General features: G+C 46.3%; 1 protein-coding gene across 5 annotated transcripts in view; it reads right to left on the bottom strand.

The window, feature by feature from the left end:
• HGL1 (heteroglycan glucosidase 1) overlaps positions 1 to 24082 on the bottom strand; it is a 156388-nt gene that overhangs the window by 42554 nt on the left and 89752 nt on the right. For all 5 annotated transcript variants that reach the window (XM_087400308.1, XM_087400305.1, XM_087400306.1 and 2 more), the window contains exons 13-19: positions 11529 to 11649; positions 11374 to 11443; positions 11134 to 11221; positions 10738 to 10861; positions 2137 to 2330; positions 1935 to 2034; positions 1641 to 1799 (exon numbers count right to left, since the gene is read on the bottom strand). In XM_087400308.1, the coding sequence (XP_087256434.1) occupies positions 1641 to 1799; positions 1935 to 2034; positions 2137 to 2330; positions 10738 to 10861; positions 11134 to 11221; positions 11374 to 11443; positions 11529 to 11649 (856 nt within the window). The remainder of the gene's footprint in view (positions 1 to 1640; positions 1800 to 1934; positions 2035 to 2136; positions 2331 to 10737; positions 10862 to 11133; positions 11222 to 11373; positions 11444 to 11528; positions 11650 to 24082) is intronic.

The raw sequence follows: 24082 nt of genomic DNA, 5'->3' as shown, positions 1-24082 counted from the left end.
GAAGAAAAAATGCTATAAAAAAGGTTCCTACCATGCACCAAAACATGCATGTGTATATCATAAATGTACTTTGGAAGCAGGGGCTAAAGGCAAAGGTTAATTGCCTTAGCTAATATTTTGTAAGCTATGTCCAATGAAGTAATCGTCCTCCACCGCGAGATCAATGTCCTATTCCCCGCTTTACCAATGAGATGAATCAGATCCTCAGAAAGAGCTGAAGACATATCACATAAGTCTTCAGTCTCCTGAAGGGATGAAGTCACCAACGCCATCCCAAAACGTGATAAAAAGGGATAGTCACAAAACGTATGAGCCAGGATACTTACCCTTGAGAAGGGCAAGAAAGGCACCCGTAAACTCCCTCTGGTAAAAGATGCATCAAGGCCAATCGTCATCTCCTAAGCGGCCACCAAGGGGATAGTCTCCCCCTCAAGCATGCTCTATCACTGTCCAGGTTATCAAGGTCTGCAATAAGGAGGGAGGCATAGTGCTCACTAGCAATCATGACTCTCTGTGAATCAGACTGCACTATGCCATGAGAGTCAAGGAGCTGTCTAATACCTTGTGTGCCATACCAAGAGCCTAAGGAAGAGAAGAAATTATTAACTCTTCCACCCATCTGAATCCGAAAGGACTTTTGTGCTTGATAAGAAAACTCAGCCCACTGCTCAAAAAGTCGCTGTTCATGAGCCTTTGGCTGCAGCCAGGCACCCCTAAATCCAAGCATCAATAGGTCTCTTTTGCTCTTCCCTCTGTAGGGCGGCTGCTTATAATAATAGTTCCAGATAATGCGATTCAGAAAATTTGTAATCACCCACATAAAACAAGCATTTGGGCTGAAGACTGCTTGAGCACATGAAAGTCGAAACATGGTCCATCAAAAAGATACCCTCTAGAGGTCAAGGTCAATCAGAAAAGGGCTGTAACAATGGACCAGAAAGGAAAGAAACTCTACCTCCAAGCATCTTCAGTGAAGGACCTGACCACAGATTAAGGTGCACTAGCAAATTCCTGAAAGTAAACAGGCTAGATGCAAGAATCTGCTAGTTTGTGCCTTTGGTTCCAATGGACATGGCAAGGAGGTGGATCGATCTGATGCCTGTGTGGGAAGATTGGATTGGAAGCAAATCTGCCCTAGCTGACAAATTTGCATGCACATAACAAACAGTATCAGCCAGGAATGGCTAACACCAATGTATGTGATGCAGCAACGTTTCAGCATTTCATATACATATCTGAAGTTGTCATCCCCTTCCCTGATGCATCTATATTGCAAGATTATCTTTCAGGAACATGCCACTGGCATGGAACCACATAGTGATGAAATACCAAATTTCTTACAGTTAATTATCACTACTCATTCACATTGCATGTAATGATAACCGTCTTTTTGAAATGATGACAAAGACCAACATGACCTTTGGAACAAATCTCATAAAAAAGCTTCAAACTAGAGGACCACGATACTGCCCTGCATAGGATGGCAGGTTCACACAAGTGCAGATACAAGGAGAGGGGTATGATTGATTGAGACCCATTAAGATTGTAAAACACCAGCATACCATGCAAAGGGGATGTGCTTAAATAAAAAAACCCAATCACAGACAAAGCAATACATCATGATTTACAAGATATCCCACCTGTTGGAATATGAATCATGGATAGGATGCGCCCGCCAATCCATGGAACTACTTTCACCTTCCAATGACTTCCATTAAGCTCAACCATCTCCCTTGAAGCCCCAGTTCCCTTGAGTGGATCATGAATTTCCATTTCCTCTTGTAAACTGTCTGCAATGACTATATCCAAAAGCAAGTACGGACTTAATAGAGCAAATTTGCTAGTGCCAAACAAAATACGTGGGGCAGTTGTTCTTGAAAACATCCATATTAACTCAACCTGTCTTGTTATCCTTTCCTGACAATTTTACTTACAGTTTCTCTTCCTTTGACTTTCAGCTACAAGCTCTGCAATTTGAGCAGCTTCAGGTACCCTAAATCTGATGTCTTCTCCATCTAAGCCAGAAAATGCCACCTGGATGATGGTGTGAAATTATTGAACTAAAAAATAAACAAAGAATAAGGCTAATCAATTCACGAATCTAGGTTTACTTTAGCATTTTTTTGAGTAGCTTACCTTGGCAGTAGCTCCAAAAAGAAGATGTATGTTAAGCATACGCCTTGGCCTTTCTAAATGGCCTTTGCACCACCTTATCTTCACATGTAGTTCCCCATCTTCTAATGCAGCTTCATATGATGTTAAAAGGTAGTTTCCTTTCTGATACTCGAACCCATCTCCATCATCCTCATATAAAAGTCCATCAGCTTTTCCTGAAATAAAAGAACCATCAGAAAACTCATAAACCCAGTCACAGAGCACAAACTACACCCTCCTTTTTCAGAATAACTATATTGTGGCCATGCCTAAGTCTCCATTTCTTCCTAAAACACATGGAAGCAAGTTTCTGTGTAACATGCACTGCCTGCCATGTTGAATTAGATATGCACATTACACAAGGGCTGCTAAGGAGGTCATGAACATAGCAACTCAATCACCAAAAGTGATATAAGAGTGAGATACAAATAAGTGAACTGAGAAAAGGGTTATATTCCCAGGAGCTGTTCTGTGATGTCGGTTTCCTATCAGCTTGTGCAATTAATTGAACAGGGAAAACCAGTGGAGTTTAGCAGAGTAATTCTGAATCAAATCATGCAGACTACAAATATTCTTATTATAGATTTTCTTTGTTTATGTCAAGCCCACGTGAAATCATGCAGACTACAAATTTACTTCATATAGTTCTTTGTTCTTAGATGTTAAGCCAGAAACGAAGCGCAAAGGGTATTGAATCTCTAAGTGGCACAGGACATATTCCCCTATATAAATGAGGAAATTTTCTTTGCGTGTTGTTCGTGTGTGCGCGCGTGCGCATGTGTGGGGTGTAAAATCACCAAGCATTCAGAGATTATATTTTTTCCTTGTTTGAGACACATGAATGAAGGTATTGATCTAAAGGTATCCTAATCTGAGGCAAAGCATGATTTTGAGTTTTTCTTACTCCTCTGTAACAAGTATATAAACCTGGAAATAACTTCGAATTGACAGAGATTAACTACACAGGCACAACTCTGCAGGTCTCATCTATGATTCTAGGCCCCCATAGAGGTAATAGTAAGTACAAAGTCTAGAGGGATCAAGTTGAGTGATGAACAGTCACCAGACTAGAGTGAACCTTAACCACTCTTCCCATATCTTGTAAGATCCGTTAAAGAATCGGACCCTTCCAACAGCACGTCGCACACTTAGAAGACACCTTTGGAACACTCTTCAAATCCAGGGATGAAAGAAAGGCTCTGCCAGATATACATAGAATAGATAACTCGTTCATCCCACTGAACACATAAAGGTGACAATTGTCTTGAGAGCTTGCAGTTCTAGCTTTCACATGCTGAACAGATAATAGTACAAAGAGCCTGTCAAGAAATCCAAAGACCGAAACATTGCTGCTGCTGCTCCCTGCTCCCTCCTGCTGCCCTCCTCGCTGCTCCCTCCCTCCCCTCCTTGCTGCTTCCTCCCTCCCCCCACCCTCGACTCCCCTCCTCTTCCGCAGCTGCAGCCCCCCCTGCGCGCTGCCTCCCCCTTGCGTGCTACCTCCTCCCCTCTGCGCGCTGCCTCCCCCCTCCCCTCCCCCTTGCCTGCTGCTCCCCCCTGCGCTGCTGCAGCACCCCCCCCCCCCCGCTGCCTCCCCCTTGCGCGCTACCTCCTCCCCTCTGCGCGCTGCCTCCCCCCTGCGCGCTGTCTCCTCCCTCCCCTCCCCCTTGCCTGCTGCTCCCCCCTGCCCTGCTTCTCCCCCCTGCGCTGCTGCCAGCCCCCCCCCCTCGCTGCTTCAGCCACCCCTCGCTGCTGCCAGCCCCTCCCCTTCCTCCCCTCTACTTGCTGACTCCTCTCCTTGCTCATTCCTCTCTCTCTCTCCTTCCTTTCACCCTCTCCCCTCATCTGGAGTACCCCTATTTTTGTTAGGGGTCTCCTGGGCTTTAGGAAAGCGGACAGAGTTCTTTTTTTTTTTCGGTTTTGAATCGGCCTTTCCCACCTCGATTGACGAATGGGTTCCCATTCAGTCAATCCATTACCGCCCACACCGGCCGCGAGAACCGTCACTTTCTCAAAAGACGAGCTGCAACAGCTGCAAAAGGATTTGGAGCATGAGTGTTCCACTACTCTCTTCGCACGCATCCATGGCTCCCACCCCTCCAAGTCACAAGCTAGAGATTGGATGCTTGCGGCACTTCCCCAAGAGCTCGCCCCCCATCTTAAGGATGTTCGTTTGTAGGGACGAGGTTTCTTTCAGGTGTGCCTAGATTCCCCAGACGTCACGAGAGACCTGCTACACGCTGGTTTTCTTTTTCTAGGCTTCAGGAGGATTTTTTTGTTTCCCTTTCAACTAGGCTTTGACCAAGTTGAAGAGGACAAGCAGGAAGTTTCTGTTTTCATCAGATTCCCTGGTCTTCCCTCAGTTTATCACCGGCTACTTTCAGTTATTGGCGAGAGGTTTGGTGTGGTAGCAAAGATCCCCCCTCTTCCTGGCGAACCCTCTTCGGGCTGCTGAGGTGGTCAGGATGGATGGGGTACCTAGGGTTAGGGTCATTGTCCAGGACCCCAATATTTCAGATGACCACATCATGCTACAGCGACCCGATGGGTCCTTCTTCCGCCAGAGATTTGAGATTGCAGGTCGGCAAGACCAGTGCAGGATTTGCAGATCCTCGGGGCACTTCGCCAGAGATTGCCCAAAGAAGAAAAAGAGGCCCAGAAAGCAACCAGCTCATACTAGCTTGCGACAGAGAGCTGGAGCAGGACCTACCGCTCCACAGGCACCGCCTCAGACACGGGCTCCCCCCCCTCCTAGGGCTACCCGAGTCCCTCCTGCACCTCGCACCATCTCTGGCCCATGGTGGGTTCCGGCCGCGGTTAGGCCCTCTACTTCAGATCACACATCCACCGCTTCGGAGGCCACCCCCTTGGAGCCTCGGGAGGAGACTAGTGTTCAGGAGCCTTGTTCGACCCCATCCCTGGATCAGGCTGTACCTTCCTCAGCAGCCCAGGTTGTTGGCACCTCGTACGCAACACTTCTTGATCAGGATCCAGTACAGGTGCCTCCTTCTTTGGATAGAGGGAAGGGGGTCTTACATTCTATCCCTGCTTCGGTGGGAATCCTTCGTACACCCTCCCCAGGACTGGCTCAACGGAACAACTTTTTCGCTTTGGAGGACCTCTCTGAACTCCCAGATGATGATTTTGTACCTTCTTTCGCAGAGCTAGTTATCGGCATCCCTTGTGAGAGATCCTTCTCTCTTTCACCTGTGGACTTTCCTCCCCTTGGACCTTGTGTGTATGGCAGGAGGTCAGCTCCGACGGAGGGTTCTTTTTCCGCCACCAGGCCGGGTAAGGTATTCCAACCCGCTTCCTCCTGCCGATGAGGATAGCCAGTTGGAATATACAGGGATTGGGCGGCATCCCTCATCGCCGTCGCAGACAGCTGATCAAGAATCAGCTCCATCCAGGTGTTTCAGGTGGTTCCCTAGACATTCTTTTTCTTCAGGAACACAAATTGGATGTTAGAGATTGCTCCAAGTCAGGTAAGCTGCTTTCAAGCCGGACTTTTTGGCTTCCTGCCTTGGGAACCTCCTCTTCCTGCCTTGGGAACCAGAGGAGGTACATGCATATCAGTTTCAGATTCTAGTCTCCCTCTGATCATTGGACACGGCACCATAACCCCGTCCAGAGCCCAGTGGGTTTTACTTCTGATTGACGGACGTAAGGTTGGTTTCCTCAACCTCTATGCTCCGAACAACAGAGGGGACCGTGTTCTGTTCTAGAAAGAGTTGCTCTCGTGGGCTGACATTGCAGATTCATGGATTATTGGAGGTGACTTCAACATGGTTGAGGCACCTTCTGATAAGCAAGGGGATAGAGAAGGTGGTATTCATTCCCTTGAGAGAGCAGCTTGGGATGCCTTCTTATTCAGGTTCAATGGCAGAGATGTTTGGTCAGATGATGCAATTCATATTCAGTCTCAGTCACTTTTGTTTTCATGGTCGAGAACCATAGGGTGCATATGCCTATCCATGCTCGGATTGACAGATTCTATGTGGATGACTGGGCTCTTGATAGAGGGGGGACAGTTTGCATTGCACCTGGTGTTTCCACTTCCGACCATTTTCTAGTAGTTCTGTCCATCTCAGAGGCCCATCTGAGAGGACGGTATCACAGTATCAGGATCCCCGATGCCTTATACACGGATGAGACTCTCACAGAGGCAGTCTTGGAGATCTGGGTTTCTCACATGCAGGGGGGGTGGCCAATCCTTCACATGTGGCCACAGCACTTGCCAGTATCAGCGACTTTTATCACTCCGTTGCTAGCACAGTTACGCTAAGCGTTTCAGAGCCCAGCCAGGCCTGAAACGCCGTTTCAGAGAAGCCCCATTTCCTGAAACGTTTCAGGACCCTGAAACAGCTGACTGAAACATTTCAGCCAGCCTGAAACGCGTTTCAGAGCCCTGAAACATGCTGTTTCAGACAACACAAGTTGCTAGGTCTCCAAAATCACACGAAATCCGCCGCCAGCCCCATTTTTGTCTTTTTGCTTTCGATTTTGGCCTCCTTCCACTCCTTCAGCCTCATACTCTCTCCATCCTCAAGGTTTTCCAGCCCTCCTTTAGCCCCATTCACTCCTTTCCTCTCCCTTCTCTCCTGCAACCTGCTTCAGCCCTCCATCATCATCTACTCCCCTCCCTTGTTGACGTGGCGTTTCCCCGTTTCAGCCCTCCCAGAAATCCCGAAACGTTTCCGTTCCCCGTTTCCCCGTTTCCGTTTCCCCTAACTATGGTTGCTAGTGCTCAGCGAGGTGAGGTACTCAGGCGGGAGGTTGGTATCCGCCGGCAGTTGGCAACCTTGCAGAGGGAGGAGCAGAGACGACCATCAAATGCTTGGATACATGAGCGCCTTGCTGCGGCAAGGGCTCACTTGCAGACATTGCTTGATCAGAGAGCAGAGTATGCCTTCCATGCACGTGAGTCATTTTGGATACAGATGGGAGGGAGAGTCAATAAACACTTTTTCTCTACACTTGGTCCCAGACATAGTAGAGAGAGTGTCAGGCAGCTTATTGACTCTGACGGCGTTTTGCAGTCTCATCCGAATACCGTCTTGCACTTAGTGACAGCTTTCTATGCCTCCCTCCTTTCCGCAGATCCTGACACACAGGCCAGAGATGTGGCTAGAGAGGAAGTTTGGCAGAGTTTACCTGTGTTGGTCTCACCAGAGATGATATGCTTACTTGATGCACGCTTTACCAACACAGAACTCAAGTCTGCCCTCTCCGCCCTTCATAAGGGGAAATGCCCTGGTTCCGATGGTATTACTCTTTCTTTCTTTATAGCCTTTTGGGATATGATAGGTGATCCTATTACTTCAGCCCTGCAGGGCATTTGGGACTTGGGTGAGATGCCTGACTCATTGACCAAGGGACTCATACACCTTCTCCCGAAAGGTGGCAACAGGAATTTTGTATCCCATTGGAGACCCATCACTCTGTTGGGCACTTTATACAAAATCCTTGCCAAGGCGATCAGCATCCGATTGCAGCCCCTTCTTCCAGACCTTATCCATGATACTCAGACAGGCTTTGTGCATGGCAGGAGCATATTTGACAATATCTTTTCCTTTTGGGAAGCCACTGAGTGGGCTATGCAGAGCGGGCAGAGGCTGGCAGTTCTACTCCTGGACTTTGAGAAAGCCTATGACAAAGTAGATTGGGGCTTTTTTTGTGGGCACTCTTCTACGTTTTGGTTTTTCAAATGTATGGATTAGAGGGGTGGCCTCCCTTTATAGATCAGCTCACAGCCAGGTTTTGATTGGAGGGGTAAGGGGTGACAAATTTCAGATTTCCAGATCAGTTCGTCAGGGATGCCCTTTAGCCCCCTTTCTCTTTCTTTTTGTGGCAGAAGCTATGAGTATCTTCCTTAGATCTCAGGCTGAGCTTTTTGGGTTGAGATTGCCCTTGAGACAAGAGCAAGAGCTTCTTGACTGTGAGTTGGCTGATGACATTGCTATATTTATTGAGGCCTCTTCGCAGTCACTTGATTCTTTCCGACAGCCTTGAATATTTTTTGCTCAGCTGCAGGGGCACACATTAACTGGCATAAATCCTTCGGCTTTTGGATCAGTGATGAGGAAACTCCAGACTGGGGAGTTGACCTTGGCTTTTCCTGGATTCAGAGGGGTGTTCCTGTCAAATATCTGGGATGCCAGGTGGGGTTGGGCATCTCTCCAGCACAGCAGTTTGCCCCAGTACTAGAAAGTATAAGGAAAAAGCTACTTTTTTGGAGCTCAGTCCAGCTCGACCTTGCCTCTAGAGTTGTGGTAGTGAACCAGGTTCTTTTGGCCACCGCCCGGTTTGTGTGTTCTTGCTAGTGCCGGTCTAGGGATTGCATCACTTAGCTCATTAGACCAGTCAGGAATTTTTTATGGAGTGGACTTGATGGCACAGCAGATGTTGCAGCGAGGGTGGCTTGGGAGACCATTATTCTCCCTACATCTGAAGGGGGTCTTAACATCATTGACCCGGATCTGCAGTGTAGGGCATTGCTTTGTAAGGTGGTGGTGAGGGGACTCATGCTTGGGCGGGAACCTTGGAAGGATTTCTTTTTTGGACGCATTCAGGCTTACACACCAACCTTGGGAGATGATTGGGTGGACAGCCCAAGATGGATTTTTACTTCAGCCCCTCTCAGATCTCCTGCCTCTCCTCTCATGTCTGCCATCCTGAAAGCTTGGGAGAGCTTCAGGAACACTCTTCGAAGGGTTCCACCCTGTACCCTAGAAGAGATTGATAGCCAGCCGGTCAGTTGGAATGATAGTATACTTGATGAGCATGGCAGACCATTGGGCACTTCCCATTACATGCAGTGGTCTAGATGGGAGAGAGGCCCCACCTACACAGTAGGTACTTGGAAGGCATTTATCAGGCTACCTGAGGATCAGAGACTGCAGTCCGTGAGTCACCTGAGAGGGGTAGCACGCAGGGTTCAGCAGATAGATGCAGCCATCCCGGTGGAATGGGCAGTTGAGTTGCCTATTACTTCCACCACTTGGATGGGAGCTTTTTCGAGGACAGCAGTTCCTCTATAGGTGATCGCTCTTCGAGGTCTCGGAGAAGATGCACTGGTCTTTGATGTTGGGGATGGAGGTATACTCTCTAGATCCCCAGATGATATTCTTCTAGAGGTTGCCTTTCAGCCTGTCAAGATTGCTGGTTTTGTGGACCATGGAGCACGCTTGGAATGGTACTTAGACCCCGACCCTCTGCTTTTAGCCTTGGGATCTTGGAGGTTATGTTGTATGGAGGTGCACCTATCAAGTGCTTGCAGTGGGACCCAGGAGAGTGGGAGTGGATAGATCATGGGCACCGAGAGAAGGGAATTCCCTTTTTTCGTTTCACGGTTGGTAATGCCAGGAGATTTCAGATGAACAGTAGGGGTTGGGTTCCCTCCAGAGCCCCCCATTGGGACAGCTTCTTCATCACTGCAGATTTGCGTAGGAATTTCTGGAGGAGGCTCTGGAAATCCCTCGAAAATAGAAAGATCACTCTTTTCTTTTGGCTTTCTATTCATGGAGGGATTGCAGTGAACCTGTGGAGATCACATTTTGGGGCTGATCCCACTTGCCCTCGCTGTCATTCTGCAGAGGTGTCAGTGCGACATTGCCTTTGGGACTGTAGTCAGGCGAGGACTATTTGGAAAGGGGTTGCGAGGATACTCAACATTTTTCATACTTCCCCTTTCTTCATGACTTGGGGCTCGGTCGCATGGTTATCCCTTACTGGGCCCCAGGTGTTTTATGAGGGTGAGCCTTCTTCTTGGGCACTCTTGGTCCGCCGGCAGGTGATAGAGCCCTGCTCTCTTCAAGATGTACCACTTACTCCCTTTTGGGCTTCTCATGCTTCAGTGGACATTTCTTGGGAGATCTTGGCTAGCATTTCCTCTTGGCACATTTGGAGAGCCAGATGTACAGAGGCCTTGGATAGCACCCAGATACACCCTTCACAGGTGTTCACGGGTATTTGGACTGACACGGTTCACACTTTGATAGCCATTTGGGCTAGCATGCAGGGCCCTTCATGGGCAGCCTCTTCTAGAAGGACTGTTTTTCTTCGAGTTTGGAAGGGTTCTCCCTTTTTCTCGAAGGTTCCTACCGGATTGAGATGGCACTATCAGCCCCAATTCTTTCGTTTTGGCTCGAGCTTTTCATGCATTGCATGGTGTATCCCGTATGGAGCTTGCTCTAACGGTTTTCTTTAATACTTAATAGAAGTCTCTTTTTGGAAAAAAAAAAGAAATCCAAAGACCTCTACTCGTAAGAAGACTTAAAGTTACATCTTGAAAAACTGACCTGCATGCATGGATGACTAAATTATTCACTTTAGCATCGCCTAGATGTTGAAGAAAACATGGAAATCGAAAAATCAATTCAATCTTTGCATTAGAGAAAGACTCTCTCATAAGACTTCTTCATGACTTCGCATTTAGCATCAAAAACATACGATAATCTTTACAAAGGCTGTAACAGACTTTGAGATCCTGCTGCTTTTTTGTTTTAAGTGGTACCTTGAATTTAAAAGTGCAGCTTTGTCAAGACTGAAAACATGCAAATTGCAAATAATTTAAAGAGAAATCACCATCCTCATTGAGAGCTATGAGCAGAGTCAAATAATCATCAGACGCATTCATTTCCCCAGTATGCTGGACAGCAGCTCCTGTTGGGATGATTGATCCACCTTTCAAGTGAAGTAATGGTAGATCCTGCTCACAAAAGGGAGTAATTAAAACAATAAAGGCTATGTCTTTTTCTAACTTACCCTGCGGCCATGCGGAAAGAGAAATAACAGCACAAAACCCTTCAGAGCCGAAAGAGTTTTTAGATGGATCTAAGACGTTTCAATTCTATCACAAAGTTGGACTGGCTACTAAAGTTCACACTGGGTTGAATGCCAAACTTTCTTGACGAGTAAAGATACAAAGTGCATGCTCTGTTTCATAAATGTCTATGAATGAAGAGTTATGAGTGCTATTACATCATGGTCATCATCAAAGTTGAATTCCTGCCAGATTCCTGGTGGGAATATTGCTGCTTTGGCACTGGAGCCTTTCCTTTGGTTGGTGCTGTTAGGGAATAGCAGCATTAAACGAATTAGATAATTTTCTGACTAACTTTAAACAGCTTTTATACAAGATTTGACAGCAATTGTTGGACGCCCTTCGGAAAGACAAAATTCAACAAAGAATCCTGATCTGAAGACCAAGTGGTGTCCTACCTTGCAGACACAAGTACGGCACCTAATAGGAAGCTATCTTCCACTTTCCGCATTGCTGGATCCACAGGATCTGTATTTACCATTGGTCACATTAAGGAGAGTATTTATGATCCATTTCAATAAATCAGTCTCAAAGAATCAAAGAATCCTCCTACCAGCAAAAAAAAGGGGACTCATGACAGGCACCCCTGTCGTATGAGCTTTGTGGAAGAGTGTGTAAATATGTGGTAAAAGCCTGTATCTCCTGGCCAGTGCTAGTTGGCAAACCCTTTCACACTGAAGCAAGGGAAACAGTTATTTAAAGAAGATTAGATCAGTCATTTTCGTGAATGCTGACATTGGACAAAGATTACCAAATTGTCTGAGGCACAACATCTTAATAAGCTAATGGACATGTTTCTTAGAGTGCCAAAAACTACTGACTCAAGCTAGCAACAGTTGATTTTGTCTCATAATTTGTCTAAAGAGACAATCATAAACAAAAAGCACAGTCCATATTTGAAGGGAAATATTGACAGATGGTTGATTGTACAAAGTCTAAAGTTCAATTGAAATACATTCTTTACACTTCAGAATAGATGCAGGAAATCACACGTTGGGAGTTGGAATATAAGAAATATCCTATACAATATGCTAGTGCAGATGGTACTCCTCTACGGATGCCAATGGGCTCCAGGTCTCACCAAGTCTACAGGTGTTTAGTGTAAGTATGTTTTTTGAGAATTGATGAGGAGAGGCGATAAAGTTCTGAGCTTGCACCAAGTATTTGTGGAGGAGTTATTGAAGCTTTAAGGGTTACCCAGAGATATAGATAGCGATCATGATTCCAAATAAACTGCGCATTTGTGGCATAGGAGGAGTTGTCCCACATACGATTGGTTATGATGAGGGTATTGGAAGAGTGACCATGCATTGTACTTGAGTGATCTTTCAGTTCGAATATACACATCTATTGTGCTTTTGGTAAGTTTATCCTGTGGACAGGAGAATTTTTGCCATCCAACACTGGTAGTAGACTAGTTATAGTTGTATTTGTGGATTTTGGTAAATTTATTCTGTGGACAGATTTTTTCCATCCAACTCTGGTCGTAGGATAATTGTAATTGTATTTGTCATAGGCTAGGCATTGTAGTCATTGTCTTATCCGAAACTTGTGTGGTTTCTCTTCATTACATCATGGTGCATTATCCATATCCTCTTTGCTCCCTCTCCTCTTCTATTTTTCCTTCATCGCTCCACTACATTGTGCTCCTTGTTTGGAATCATCCGAGATGGAAGGCCACTATATTGTGCTCCTTGTTTGCATCCGAGATGGAAGCCCCTATTCTGTTGATGGTGGCACTCAAACTTCTTTGGGTTTGCTATATTTTTGGACACTCACATGTCCTCAATACTCTGTGCATCTGATGACTCTTCGAGAATGGCCTCAGCCATTTTGCTGTGGTATATGCTTGGCATGCCCCAAATTCAGGATCTCATTCCGGCATCTCATGACAAATTCTTCTCATGTGAAGAAGAAGTCGATGATATCATGTTGTCTGGGGCCATTAGCTGTAGTATATGTCATGAGTCTAGACCTGAGTTGTCTCACCTCATGTGCAAAGAGTGCGGAACACTCTGACTTAGGTAGTCCGTGAATATGGTGTATCCACAGGTGAAAAGGCAATGATATCTTCCCCTGATCTCATAGTATTTGGGGCAGCACATTAAGACATCCTCCTCGGTCTCCACCTCATGTGTTGCATAGAGTACAGAGCCTCAGATCTCTACGGTGATGTGTGGCTGCTGCGATCTCGTGTGCTGCCTCGATCTGGAATCTGTGAGATGAGGTCCTAAGTTGACCCATGGTGATCCATACTATATGAGAAAGGTGGATTTGTAAGAATCATTGTATAACTCCATCCCGGAGGAAGTGCTCTCTGTAGAAGGCCATCTTAGTCACATGTGGCTGTGGGAGAGATATGTAGGTCCTGTGGCTGTGGGGGAGATATGTAGGTCCTGTGGGTATGTAGGTCCTGTGGGGGAGTCACATGTGGCTGTGGGGGAGATATGTAGGTCCTGTGGATGTATACCTAACAAAGGTCATCCTGAATTATCTATTGAATCTCTTGCCATGTTAGCCGCAAGAAAGGGGCATCTATTGAGTATGATATGGCGGTAGGTAGACAATAGATATGTGCAGTGGCTGAAACCATCTGGATATTCATGCATACAAACACTGCTCGGCCCCCTCAGTTGCAAGCCACATTGGTGACGAGAGGGCTCTCCATCGTAGCCTTTCCTGAATTTCATCTGTCCAACCAATTTGTCTTGACTCGGTCTAGATATGTAATGATCTGAAATTATGCATCTATGTACAGGGGTCACGCTGCAAACTCTACTAGGATGATGTCATGTGGTGTGCATCTCTTCCCCTAGATCATGCAACATAACATCATGAGCTGTAGTCTCTCAAAACCAATCCACTTATCTTCCCTGAGGCCTACTACCCAAAAATCCCAAGCCTTATTGGTTTTTGCGGGGAAAGTGGTATTAAGAGTACATATCCCAAGCCTTCATTAATTTGTGGTATTAAGAGATAGGGACTGAAGCATACACCCTACAGCTGTGTATTTTCTGAACAAAGCACCTACCAAAGCTATAGGTTATATGACACCTGAGGAGGATTGAAGGCAAGTGTCAAACACCCCCGATACTCTTTAGCTCTAGGACATGTGTGCAGGTACCAAATGAGAAGATGAGGAAACTAAATATTGAATGCTTTTATTTTAATTGAAAGAACTTCTATTAAGTATGAAAAATACATCCTTCAACAACTAGCCGCCTGAAAGCTACAGTTGTAAAAGTTGACCAGCTAGCAGTTTTACTCTCCAGTATTGAGGTGATCCCCAAATACAGTGAGTTATTGGCAATATTTCAAGTTGGCCCTGATATGGGATACGATCATGTAACCGGCCTTCACCTTCCTAAAGGGCAGTAGACCATAACTTGCATTGCATATTTATTACTCACAGCCACATTGCATCATTTCCAACCACCTAACTTTAATCAATACCACTTAGAAACAATTTGAGAAATAACTAGATGGAGGCTAGAGTGCCCCTGCTCAATGAAACCAAGTACAAGACACCAGACTAGCCCCAAACACTTGGTGCCCCTTCCAGTTTTTATTTATTTCTTTAGGAATGAAATTGGTACATACAACAAGGGCTCAGCCTTGTGCTCTGCCCCACAGGCTATTTCCACTATCCAAGCCAAACTTTGGCTACAACCTGCATTCCATCCTAGTTCACACACTAGTACCCAAGTGCCAAGGCAAGGCTAAGGCATTCACCATTGTCCATGACCAACTGTAAAGGTGTCCAAGCATTCCACAAAGACTGCAACCAACTATTAGTGACAAGGCATCCACACACTACCCTGCCCCTCTAGCACTCTCCTTGGCACACCCTCTGTAACTGAGTGTCTCCTTAAGCATGTAAGGTCCAGAGGAAGCTCCAAACAACAAATACAATCAATGTGAAAGGGATAGTGACAAGAGAACTCAAACCAGCTTCAAACAATCTTCAATCCAGCTCCAGATCAGCTCCAAGGAACCCCAATCCAGTCCAAAAAACCTCCATGGGCAACAGATCTAGTGTGGAGGCTAGCAAGATAGAAATGGCAGCTTTGAGAGGGGAAGGAAGAGCGATAATGGGCTGGAATCAGAGATAGAAAGAGAGCAAAAGGATCACGGGAAATAGAGAGGAGCTGAGCAGGCTGTACAGCATGAAAAAGGGGGTGCACAACAGTGTTGAAAGAATCTCGAGATGCGTGCCAGCAGAAGAACACAGCCGTATAGCCAGCAAAATCACCCGTACCAACAGGAAAATCATCCCATACAGCAGCACGTGAAAGTTTGTACAATCAGCCTAGAAATGCGTGCATCTTTCCGTACAATCAGCAATTAATGCAAATCAACCACCTTGGCTCACGTGCCAATTAAATGTTCTGTCTGTACGGCAGGCTAGCAATCCGTACAGCAGCATTGAAAGAACCCTACAGCAGGTACGGACACCTTAAATGCAGTTCCTGCAGTCCGTACAGCCGTACGGACTGCCTTGAGATGCATGCACGGAGTCAAGCCTTCAAATGCATCCTTGGAATTCGTACCGTGTGCCCCCTTCACCTCGGGATGCGTGAAAAAAAAGAGAGAGAGATCCAACGTCCAAAATCATGCTTTTGCCTTGGAAGGAAAGGAAGAGGGTAGGTGTGCATGAGGGGCTGCCACGTGGTCCCCTCATTAAAGCTCTAACCCTTGCAAACCAATGGAACATTGGTTTGCCCCTCACATTAAAATCCTAACCACTTCTAACCAATGAAACATTGGTTTCCTTGGGCCTAACTTTAAGACCCCTCCTAAGCCTTGCCTTGCCTTGCCCCTAGCATGTAGGCCTAGTGTGTGCACCTAGGGACTTCCGGGAAGTGTCGCTTCCCCTGGGCTAGTCCCCTAAGCCAAGGTTAGTCACGGTTCATAAAATCACGTCCCCGTGACATACCCTCCTCTTGAAACAACAAACTCCTAGTTTGTTGCTATTAACATAAACCACTAGCAATGATGATATGGTCTAGGAGAACGTGCGAGTCCATCCGTATATCAATGCATCATCCGTGTGGAGTGACTAGTACACTCATCATAGAAGTCCCATAGTAGATGTATTGTCAGCACAAACAGTGTCACCAAGAGACTTCTAGATACCATGAGCATGTCTGTTGACAAGGGTGTGGAGGAACTACCCCCCTCTTTAGCATCAGGCAATGCTCCAGACCTATGCTCTGCTGAGCCTGAAGGAGCTACAACCGAAGTTAGCTCAAAAGCGCACAACAACTGAGTGGACTACACCACTCTGAGTGAAATCTACTACTTCACTCGCCTCCAATAACTTGAACCACACACATAGCAATAATGGATCCTTGCAACATAGATCCCGATACTCGATATCCTTTCAGACTTGCATCACCGCAAGCTGAATCAGTTCAGCCAACTCTATGCTAGACTTGGATCCTTGCCTCATGGTTCAAACCAAAAACCAACTGGCATGTACTAAATGGATTTACTGCTCGAGCCATGCTGGGCAACAAGAGCATCCAAAACAGGCATGCGATACATGGATGTGCTGCTCTAGCCATGTCGGGCAACAAGAGCAATCCAACAGTAGCAAGGAATACTTATTCTGCAATTTACCATACAGCCTAGAAAGAGGAGACTCTCCATCTTCTCACTGATACAAAAATCAACAAAACTAGCAGGAAAGAACCAACCTGCAAATTATCATGCAAAACTAGCAAGGAATAACCATCCTGAAAATAACAATGCAGTCTAGAAAGAGGAGACTCTCCAATTTCTGGCTGTTACAATTATTCATACCAAAATTACTGCTTCTTACCAAAGAAAAACAAATCTCCTAGCGCGTGTGGCTGTCCTTTTTTGCTTCTTACGCTGCCATAGGTTGTTTCCGTTTACGGTTGGGACAATCTTTGGCCTAATGGCCCTCCTCTTTGCGGAAACACTTTCCAGCTTCAAATAGGGCTTGCCATTCCTCAAGAGACAATATCTCTTTGGTAATGGGCTTACTATTAGGCCTCAGGTCCATATCAAACTTGACTTTAGTCGTCTTGGCAAATTTCCTTTTTTGAAAGAGTCATCATGTTGCTTTCCTTTGAACCCTGAGTCATCCCTTGCATGAGAGCATAGACTGTAGTAGCATTCTCAATCAGTTGAGACATGTTCGAGACCCTTGTCTTGGTGCAATAGTCATGAAGCTCCTTTGGCAGCCCACAACAATACTTTTCCACCTGCTCAGTTAATGATACAGTCCTATACAAAATGACTGGCAATAAGGCCTCCTAGATATTTTTATTATACTCTTCGAGGTTCTTACAATTTGCAGCATCCAGCTTATGCCATGCTGTCATTATACTAACTTCAAAACGTGCTTGAACTCAACCCAAGTGTTAGGGGCATTACCCGGCAAAAGCAAATTGGTCCACCATTGGAGTGTGTTACCCTTCAAGAAGGTGGCTGCCTTTCATACTTTAGAAGACTCTGTGAAATGACCACCGGAATAGGCAGCATCAAACTGTTGCACAGATGTCAGAGCCTTCAATCTGTCCTGCATCCCATTGAAGGTTTCAAACTTCACAGCTGCCCCTCCCTCCTTATAATCTTTCAGCTTACCTTTGGGAGTAAGATTATCATAAACGGGGGGCTGTAAATATGGTGGAGGCATATGTCTTGGTGTCCTATTTAAACTATGTAGGCAAGCAGCAACTCAGGAGAGTAGGCATGTCGAACAACCAGCTGCTGCTCCTCCCGAACCTCGCTGCTGCTCCCCCTTCTCCTCAGCCGTACGGCCTTCTCTCCCTCTCCCCTCTGCGCTCTCCTCTCCCTTCTATAGCTCCTCTCAACCCCCCGCCCTCTCTTCTCAGCCTCTCCGCCCTCTACCTCTCTACCCCGCTCCCTCTACCTCGATGCTGCCCTCCTACCGTACGGCCTCCTACCCCGCTCCCTCTACTATAGTAGGGAGAGCGTCTCATAGCTTGTTGACTCAAACGGAATTCTTCAAACACATCTAGATGCCGTCTTGCAAGTTGCCACTGATGTCTATGCCTCTCTTCTTATAGCAGATCCTGACACTCAGGTCACAGATGATGCTAGAGTGGTTATTTGGCGGCACTTACCGGGGTTAGTGACAGGGGATATGATTGTTTCACCTGATGCACCCTTCACCAACGTAGAGTTCAGGACTGCTCTCTCTGCCCTTTACAAGGGCAAGTGTCCTGGTTCAGATGGACTTGCCCCCTTATTCTTTATTACTATTTGGAATCACATAGGGGATCACATTACCTCAGCCCTGCAGGTGTATAGGACTCGGGTGAGATGCCAAACTCACTTACGAAGGGCCTCATTCATTTGATTCCGAAAGGGGGTTGCAGGAATTTAGTGTCTCAGTGGAGACCGATTACCTTGCTGGGTACCCACCTTGTATAAAATCTTAGCTAAAGCTATCAGCCTTCGTCTACAGCCCTTTCTACCAGATCTTATTCATGATACACAGACAGGTTTTGTGCATGGCAGGAGCATCTTTGATAACATCTTCTCATTTTGAGAGGCCTCAGATTGGGCCATGCATAATGGCCACAGGCTAGCCATTCTACTCTTGGATTTTAGGAAAGCTTATGACAAAGTAGATTGGGGCTTTCTAGAGGGCACACTTACTCGTTTTGGCTTCTCAGATACATGGATCAGAGGGGTGTCGGCCCTCTACAAATCAGCCCACAGCCAGGTTCTTATTGGAGGAGTCTGAGGGGACACGTTTCAGATTACCAGATCAGTCCGTCAGGGATACCCCTTAGCCCCCTTTCTATTTCTTTTTGTGGTTGAGGCTATGAGCTATTACATTAGAGCTCAAGCTAGGATTGTAGGGCTCAGGCTTCCTCTAAGGCAAGAAGATGAGCTCCTAGACAATGAGTTGGCAGATGATGCGGCTGTTTTTTGGAGGCCACTCCACAGACACTGAATTCATTCAGGATGGCATTGGATTTGTTTTGCATTGCGGCAACTGCACACATAAATTGGAACAAATCCAATGGTTTTTGGATCAGTGATGAGGACACTCCAGTCTGGGAGATTGACATAGGGTTCACTTGGATTCAGAGGGGAGTCTCCGTCCGGTATCTGGGATGCCAGGTTGGGGTGGGCATCTCTCCAGCACAGCAGTTCGCTCCTATGTTGGAGAGTATCAGGAGGAAACTCATCTTTTGGAGTTCAGCCAGACTTGACCTTGCATCCAGAGTTGTGGTTGTGAACCAGGTCTTATTGGCCACTGCCTGGTTTGTCTGCTCATGTTGGTGCAGATCTAGATTTTGTATTGCTCAGCTAATGAGACCTATCAAGAACTTCCTATGGAGTGGTTTAGATGGCACCTCAGATGTTGTAGCCAGGGTGGCTTGGGAGACCCTCATTCCCCCCACAAGAGAAGGAGATCTCAATATTATTGATCCGAACTTGCAATGTATGGCCTTACTCTGCAAGTTTGTAGTACGTGGATTGATGCCTGGATAGGAGCCTTGGAAGGATTTTTTCTCACGCAGCATTCAGTCTTGTGCCCCCTCTCATGGGGGAGATTGGTTGGACAGCAGCAGATGGATCAGCCCATCTCAAATCTCCCCCTTCCCCTCTCATGGCTACTATTCTGAAATCTTAGGGCTGCTTCAGAAACACACTTTGCAGAGTTCCACCCAACTCTCGTGAAGAAATTCATAGACAGCCAGTCATGTGGAATGACTCGATTTTGGATGATCATGGCAGGCCACTTGGAGTGTCACATTATATGCAGTGGTCTAGATGGGAGAGGGGACCTGCCTCTACGGTAGGCACTTGGCAAGCCTTTATGAGACTTCCAGAGAATCAGAGACTTTTAGCAATTGGCCACCTCAGAGGGAGTGCACTCAGGATACGGAAGATACATGCAGCCATTCCACCAGAGTGGATTGATACAGATGACATGCTGCTTACAGAGTCCACCTGGTGGGGAGCATTTTCAGGGATGGGCATTCCGTTACAGGATCATTGCATTGCAGGATGCACATGAGGATACCCTTGTCTTTGATGTTCAGTCGGGAGGCATACTTGTCAAATCTTCTGATGATATTCTTTTGGAGGTTGCATTTGAGCCGGTCAGGATTGCAAGATTCATGGAGTGGGGCAAGGACTCACAGCCTGGTCCTATTCTCCTTGCGCTGGGGTCTTGGAGACTCTGGCTGTATGGTGGTTCCCCTATTAGGTTCTTGCAATGGGACCCAGGGGAGTGGGAATGGATTGATGAGGGGCACCGAGAGAAGAGCTTCCCCTTCTTTCGCTACACAGTTAGAAATGCCCGGAGATTTCAGCTCAGCGGTAGAGGTTAGAGGCCCTCCAGAGCGCCACATTGGGATAGTTTTCAAATTTTCGCAGTTGTGCGAAAGAACTTTTGGCATAGGCTCTGGAAATCCCTCAGGAATAGAAAGATCACTCTTTTCTTTTGGCTTTCTATTCATGGAGGGATTACAGTGAACCTATGGAGATCCAAGTTCGAGGCTGATCCTACTTATCCTCATTGTCACATGGCAGTTGAGTCAGTACAGCATTGCCTTTGGGAGTGCAGACATGCGAGGACGATCTGAAAAGGCGTTGCTAGGATTTTCAGCACCTTTCATATAGCACCTTTCTATGTGACCTGGGGTTCAGTGGCTTGGTTATTTCTTACTGGCCCACAGGTGTTCTTCGAGGGACATGATCTAGATCCAGCTTTCATTGTACGGCGACACTCAGTGGAGTCGTGTTCCCTCCAAGATGTTCCCTTCACTCCTTTCAGAGCTACTCATGCCTCAGTAAACACGTCTTGGGAGATTTTGGCTAGCATTGCAGCTTGGCATATTTAGAGAGCCAAATATACAGAGGCGATGGAGAGTATCCAGGTTCACCCTTCCCAGACTATGGCTAGTATATGAACCAACACAGTACACAATCTGATGGCCATTTGGGCGAGCATGCAGGGATCCTCCAGAGCAGCCACAGCCAGGAGAGTTACTTTTTTCAAAGTTTGGAGAGGATCTCCCTTCTTCTCTGAGTCTCCTTCAAGGTTGAGATGGCATTTTCAGCCTCCGCCTTGGATCTTTATTAGCTCATTTTGAGCTGTTTTTTTTCCTCATGCATTGCAAGATGTACTCCCGCATTTGAGCTTGCTCTCGCGGTTTTCTTTCATACTTAATGAAGTAATTTTCTTGAATAAAAAAAATATGATGGAGGCATCGTGGATCCCATTCCCTGCATCTGTCACATACTAGTGTTGCTCATCATTCCAAGCATCCCTGTTTGCATACCGGCCTGCATCCCGATGTTCGCATACATCATATTGGCATTTGCAGGGGGCATTCCTCCCTCCATGTGCTGCTGGAAATTCTGCATCCCTGGCTGAAAACTACCCAAGTATGTACCAGGCATACTGAGCCAATCTGTGGGCTGTCCCACCATTGCCTGAAAAACTGATCCTCCGCCAAAATATCATGGATGCATCATGGGCTGTGGAGGACTTGCTGTCCTTGATTGACTGAATGAAAATTATTGGCATTACTCACTACAGGGGTGACTGTGGGCATCTCTGGTGGCTGTCCACTGAAAGAGACATGCCTGTGAGTCTTCTATGATTCGTTTGCTTCTTCTCAGCTGTCTTTTTGCTTCCAGGGGGAAGATTAGGGAGATGGTGCAAGCCTTGTCGGCTAGACCGTCTAGGATTGATAAGGGCAAAGCTCTAGCTGAGCCAGAGCCCAGTGTACATTCCTTAGAGCGCGCAAGGGTCAAAGTGCCTAATATCGCTAATTATAGACCGGAGAAATACGCTGGTCGGATGACCGAGCGCAGCTCTGATGTGATCGAGGTTTGGTTGCACAAGTGGGAAGAAGCCTTCGCCATTTGTGAGATTAAATCCGATCTAAAGAAAATCCGCGAGGCCACACACCTGTTTATTGAGGCAGCGGATAGATGGTGGATAAAGCAACAGAAGGATCAAGTTGCTCCAACCACCTGGGAAGGGTTCAAAGCTGAATTCAAGAAACACTTTCTCCCACCTGATGAAGAATCCCGAGCTTGGGATGCTTATAGAAATCTTCGTCAGAGGAGCTTGTCAGTGGCAGAGTACACTGACAAATTCAGGGAATGTGTTATGAAAATAACAGACCCTCTCCCTATGTCGGTTCAGTTAAAAGACTATATCTATGGACTGAACGACAAGATAAAAATGGAAGTTCGGGCTAAATATGTGACTACACTAGATGAATCTATAGCAGTAGCCCTGAACTATGAGGATGCCAGAGGCAGATCTGGTGGATTCGTGCAGGCAGGGACTCAGTATGAGCACCCGAGGAAAGGGGGATTTCAGAGGAAATGGGTTTCAAAACCAAGTGTCTCGCAGCCAAGTGGCCAAACCAAGCAGGTGAAGCCGGTTGAGGGACCAGTAAAAACAAGTACCACCGTTGGGGTAAAAAGGAAAATAACTCCAATGGCAGCCCGGGCTTGGTCAAAGTCCTCGTTGACCCCTGAACAAAAAGAGAAAGCTAGAAAAGAAGGATTGTGCTTCGGCTGCCTTCAGCGACATCAGTGGAAGGATTGTCCACTGAATAAAGATCGTCGCACGGCTAGTATGATAATATCTGAATGCGACGTGGAAATGCAGGAGAGTCCCAGTGCGGAGCATATGCAGATGCAACTGGCGGGACCTTCTCAGAGGTTAGTACCTTGTTTGTTATGTGTATCTGTTGCTAAGTTAGTGACGAGTGCACCTGATAACATCCTATCTAAGCCCGCAGCAACGGGGTATACAGCCTTCAATGATACGGAGTTGATCAAGATGAAAGGGCAAGTGGCCAGTCATGATGTCATTGTGTTGTTTGACTCGGCGTCAACTCACAATGTGATTAACTCCAAGCTCGTGAAGAGGCTGAAATTAAAGACAAGTCCATCTGACTATGCGTATACAGTCAGGATGGCAGATGGAAGTTCAACTGAAGTATGGGACCAAAGGGTTACCCAGTTGGAGCTTCGGATTCAGGACTATGTTGAGAAGCTTGATTTTGAAATGACCAAGCTTGCTCATGCAGATATAGCCCTGGGAATGGCGTGGCATTCTAGGAAGAATCCAGCCATTGATTGGAAAAAGCACGTATATCAATTCAAGATGAATGATGTGCTTTATGTCTTGCGAGGTGAAAAAGATATACCTCAGGGACCATTGGTTTCCGTGATGGAAATCAGAAAGGCTCAAGTAGAGTTTTTGTACCTTTGCACCGCATCGGTAGAGTCGGTGAATGATTCTTCGACTAGCACTGATGTTACGCAAAGTGATGAGATGGCCAAGCTGGCTAATCTTATAACAGAGGAGTTCTCTGAATGTTTTAGGGATGAACTACCTTATGGGTTACCTCCAGAGCGGAAAGTTCAACATAAAATTGAACTGATCCCGGGGGCAGAACCTGTAAATAGACCTCCCTATAGAATGAGTTTTACTGAAGAGGCGGAGGTGCGTAGACAATTGGAAGAATACCTCAAGTTGGGGCAGATTCAACCAAGTTTCTCACCTTTTGCTTCGCCAGTGATATTAAAGAGGAAAAAGGATGATACGTTTCGCCTCTGTATAGATTACAGAGCATTAAATAATATCACTGTTAAGCACAGGTATCCGATGGCTCGGATTGATGATTTGCTAGATGCATTACATGGAGCCGTGATTTTCAGCAAGATAGATCTTAAGTGCGGCTATCATCAGATCCGGATTAGAGCCGAGGATGTGCATAAAACCGCTTTCAGGAGCAGGTTTGGTCATTATGAGTTTTTGGTAATGCCCTTCGGACTTACCAATGCTCCAGCGACCTTCGTCATGCTTATGAATGATTTACTACGTCCGTATATCGGAAAATTCGTAGTACATTTTATTGACGATATCTTGATATTCAGTAAGAGTGTTACTGAGCATTGTGAACACTTAAGGATAGTGTTCAGTACTTTGAGGAAAGCCAGTCTTTATGTGAATAAAAAGAAAACTATACTGTGTATGGTTAGGCTTGAGTACTTAGGGTTCATAATTACTCCACAGGGGGTAGAAATGGATCCGAAGAAAGTGGCTGCGATACTAAC

The sequence above is a fragment of the Dipteris shenzhenensis genome, chromosome 29 (assembly GCF_047967505.1).
Source record: "Dipteris shenzhenensis isolate YYH24624 ecotype China chromosome 29, Dip_SZ_1.0, whole genome shotgun sequence".
Classification (NCBI taxonomy): domain Eukaryota; kingdom Viridiplantae; phylum Streptophyta; class Polypodiopsida; order Gleicheniales; family Dipteridaceae; genus Dipteris; species Dipteris shenzhenensis.
The sequence above is the reverse complement of the archived record's forward strand: the minus strand, read 5'-3'. Positions and strand labels throughout refer to the sequence as shown.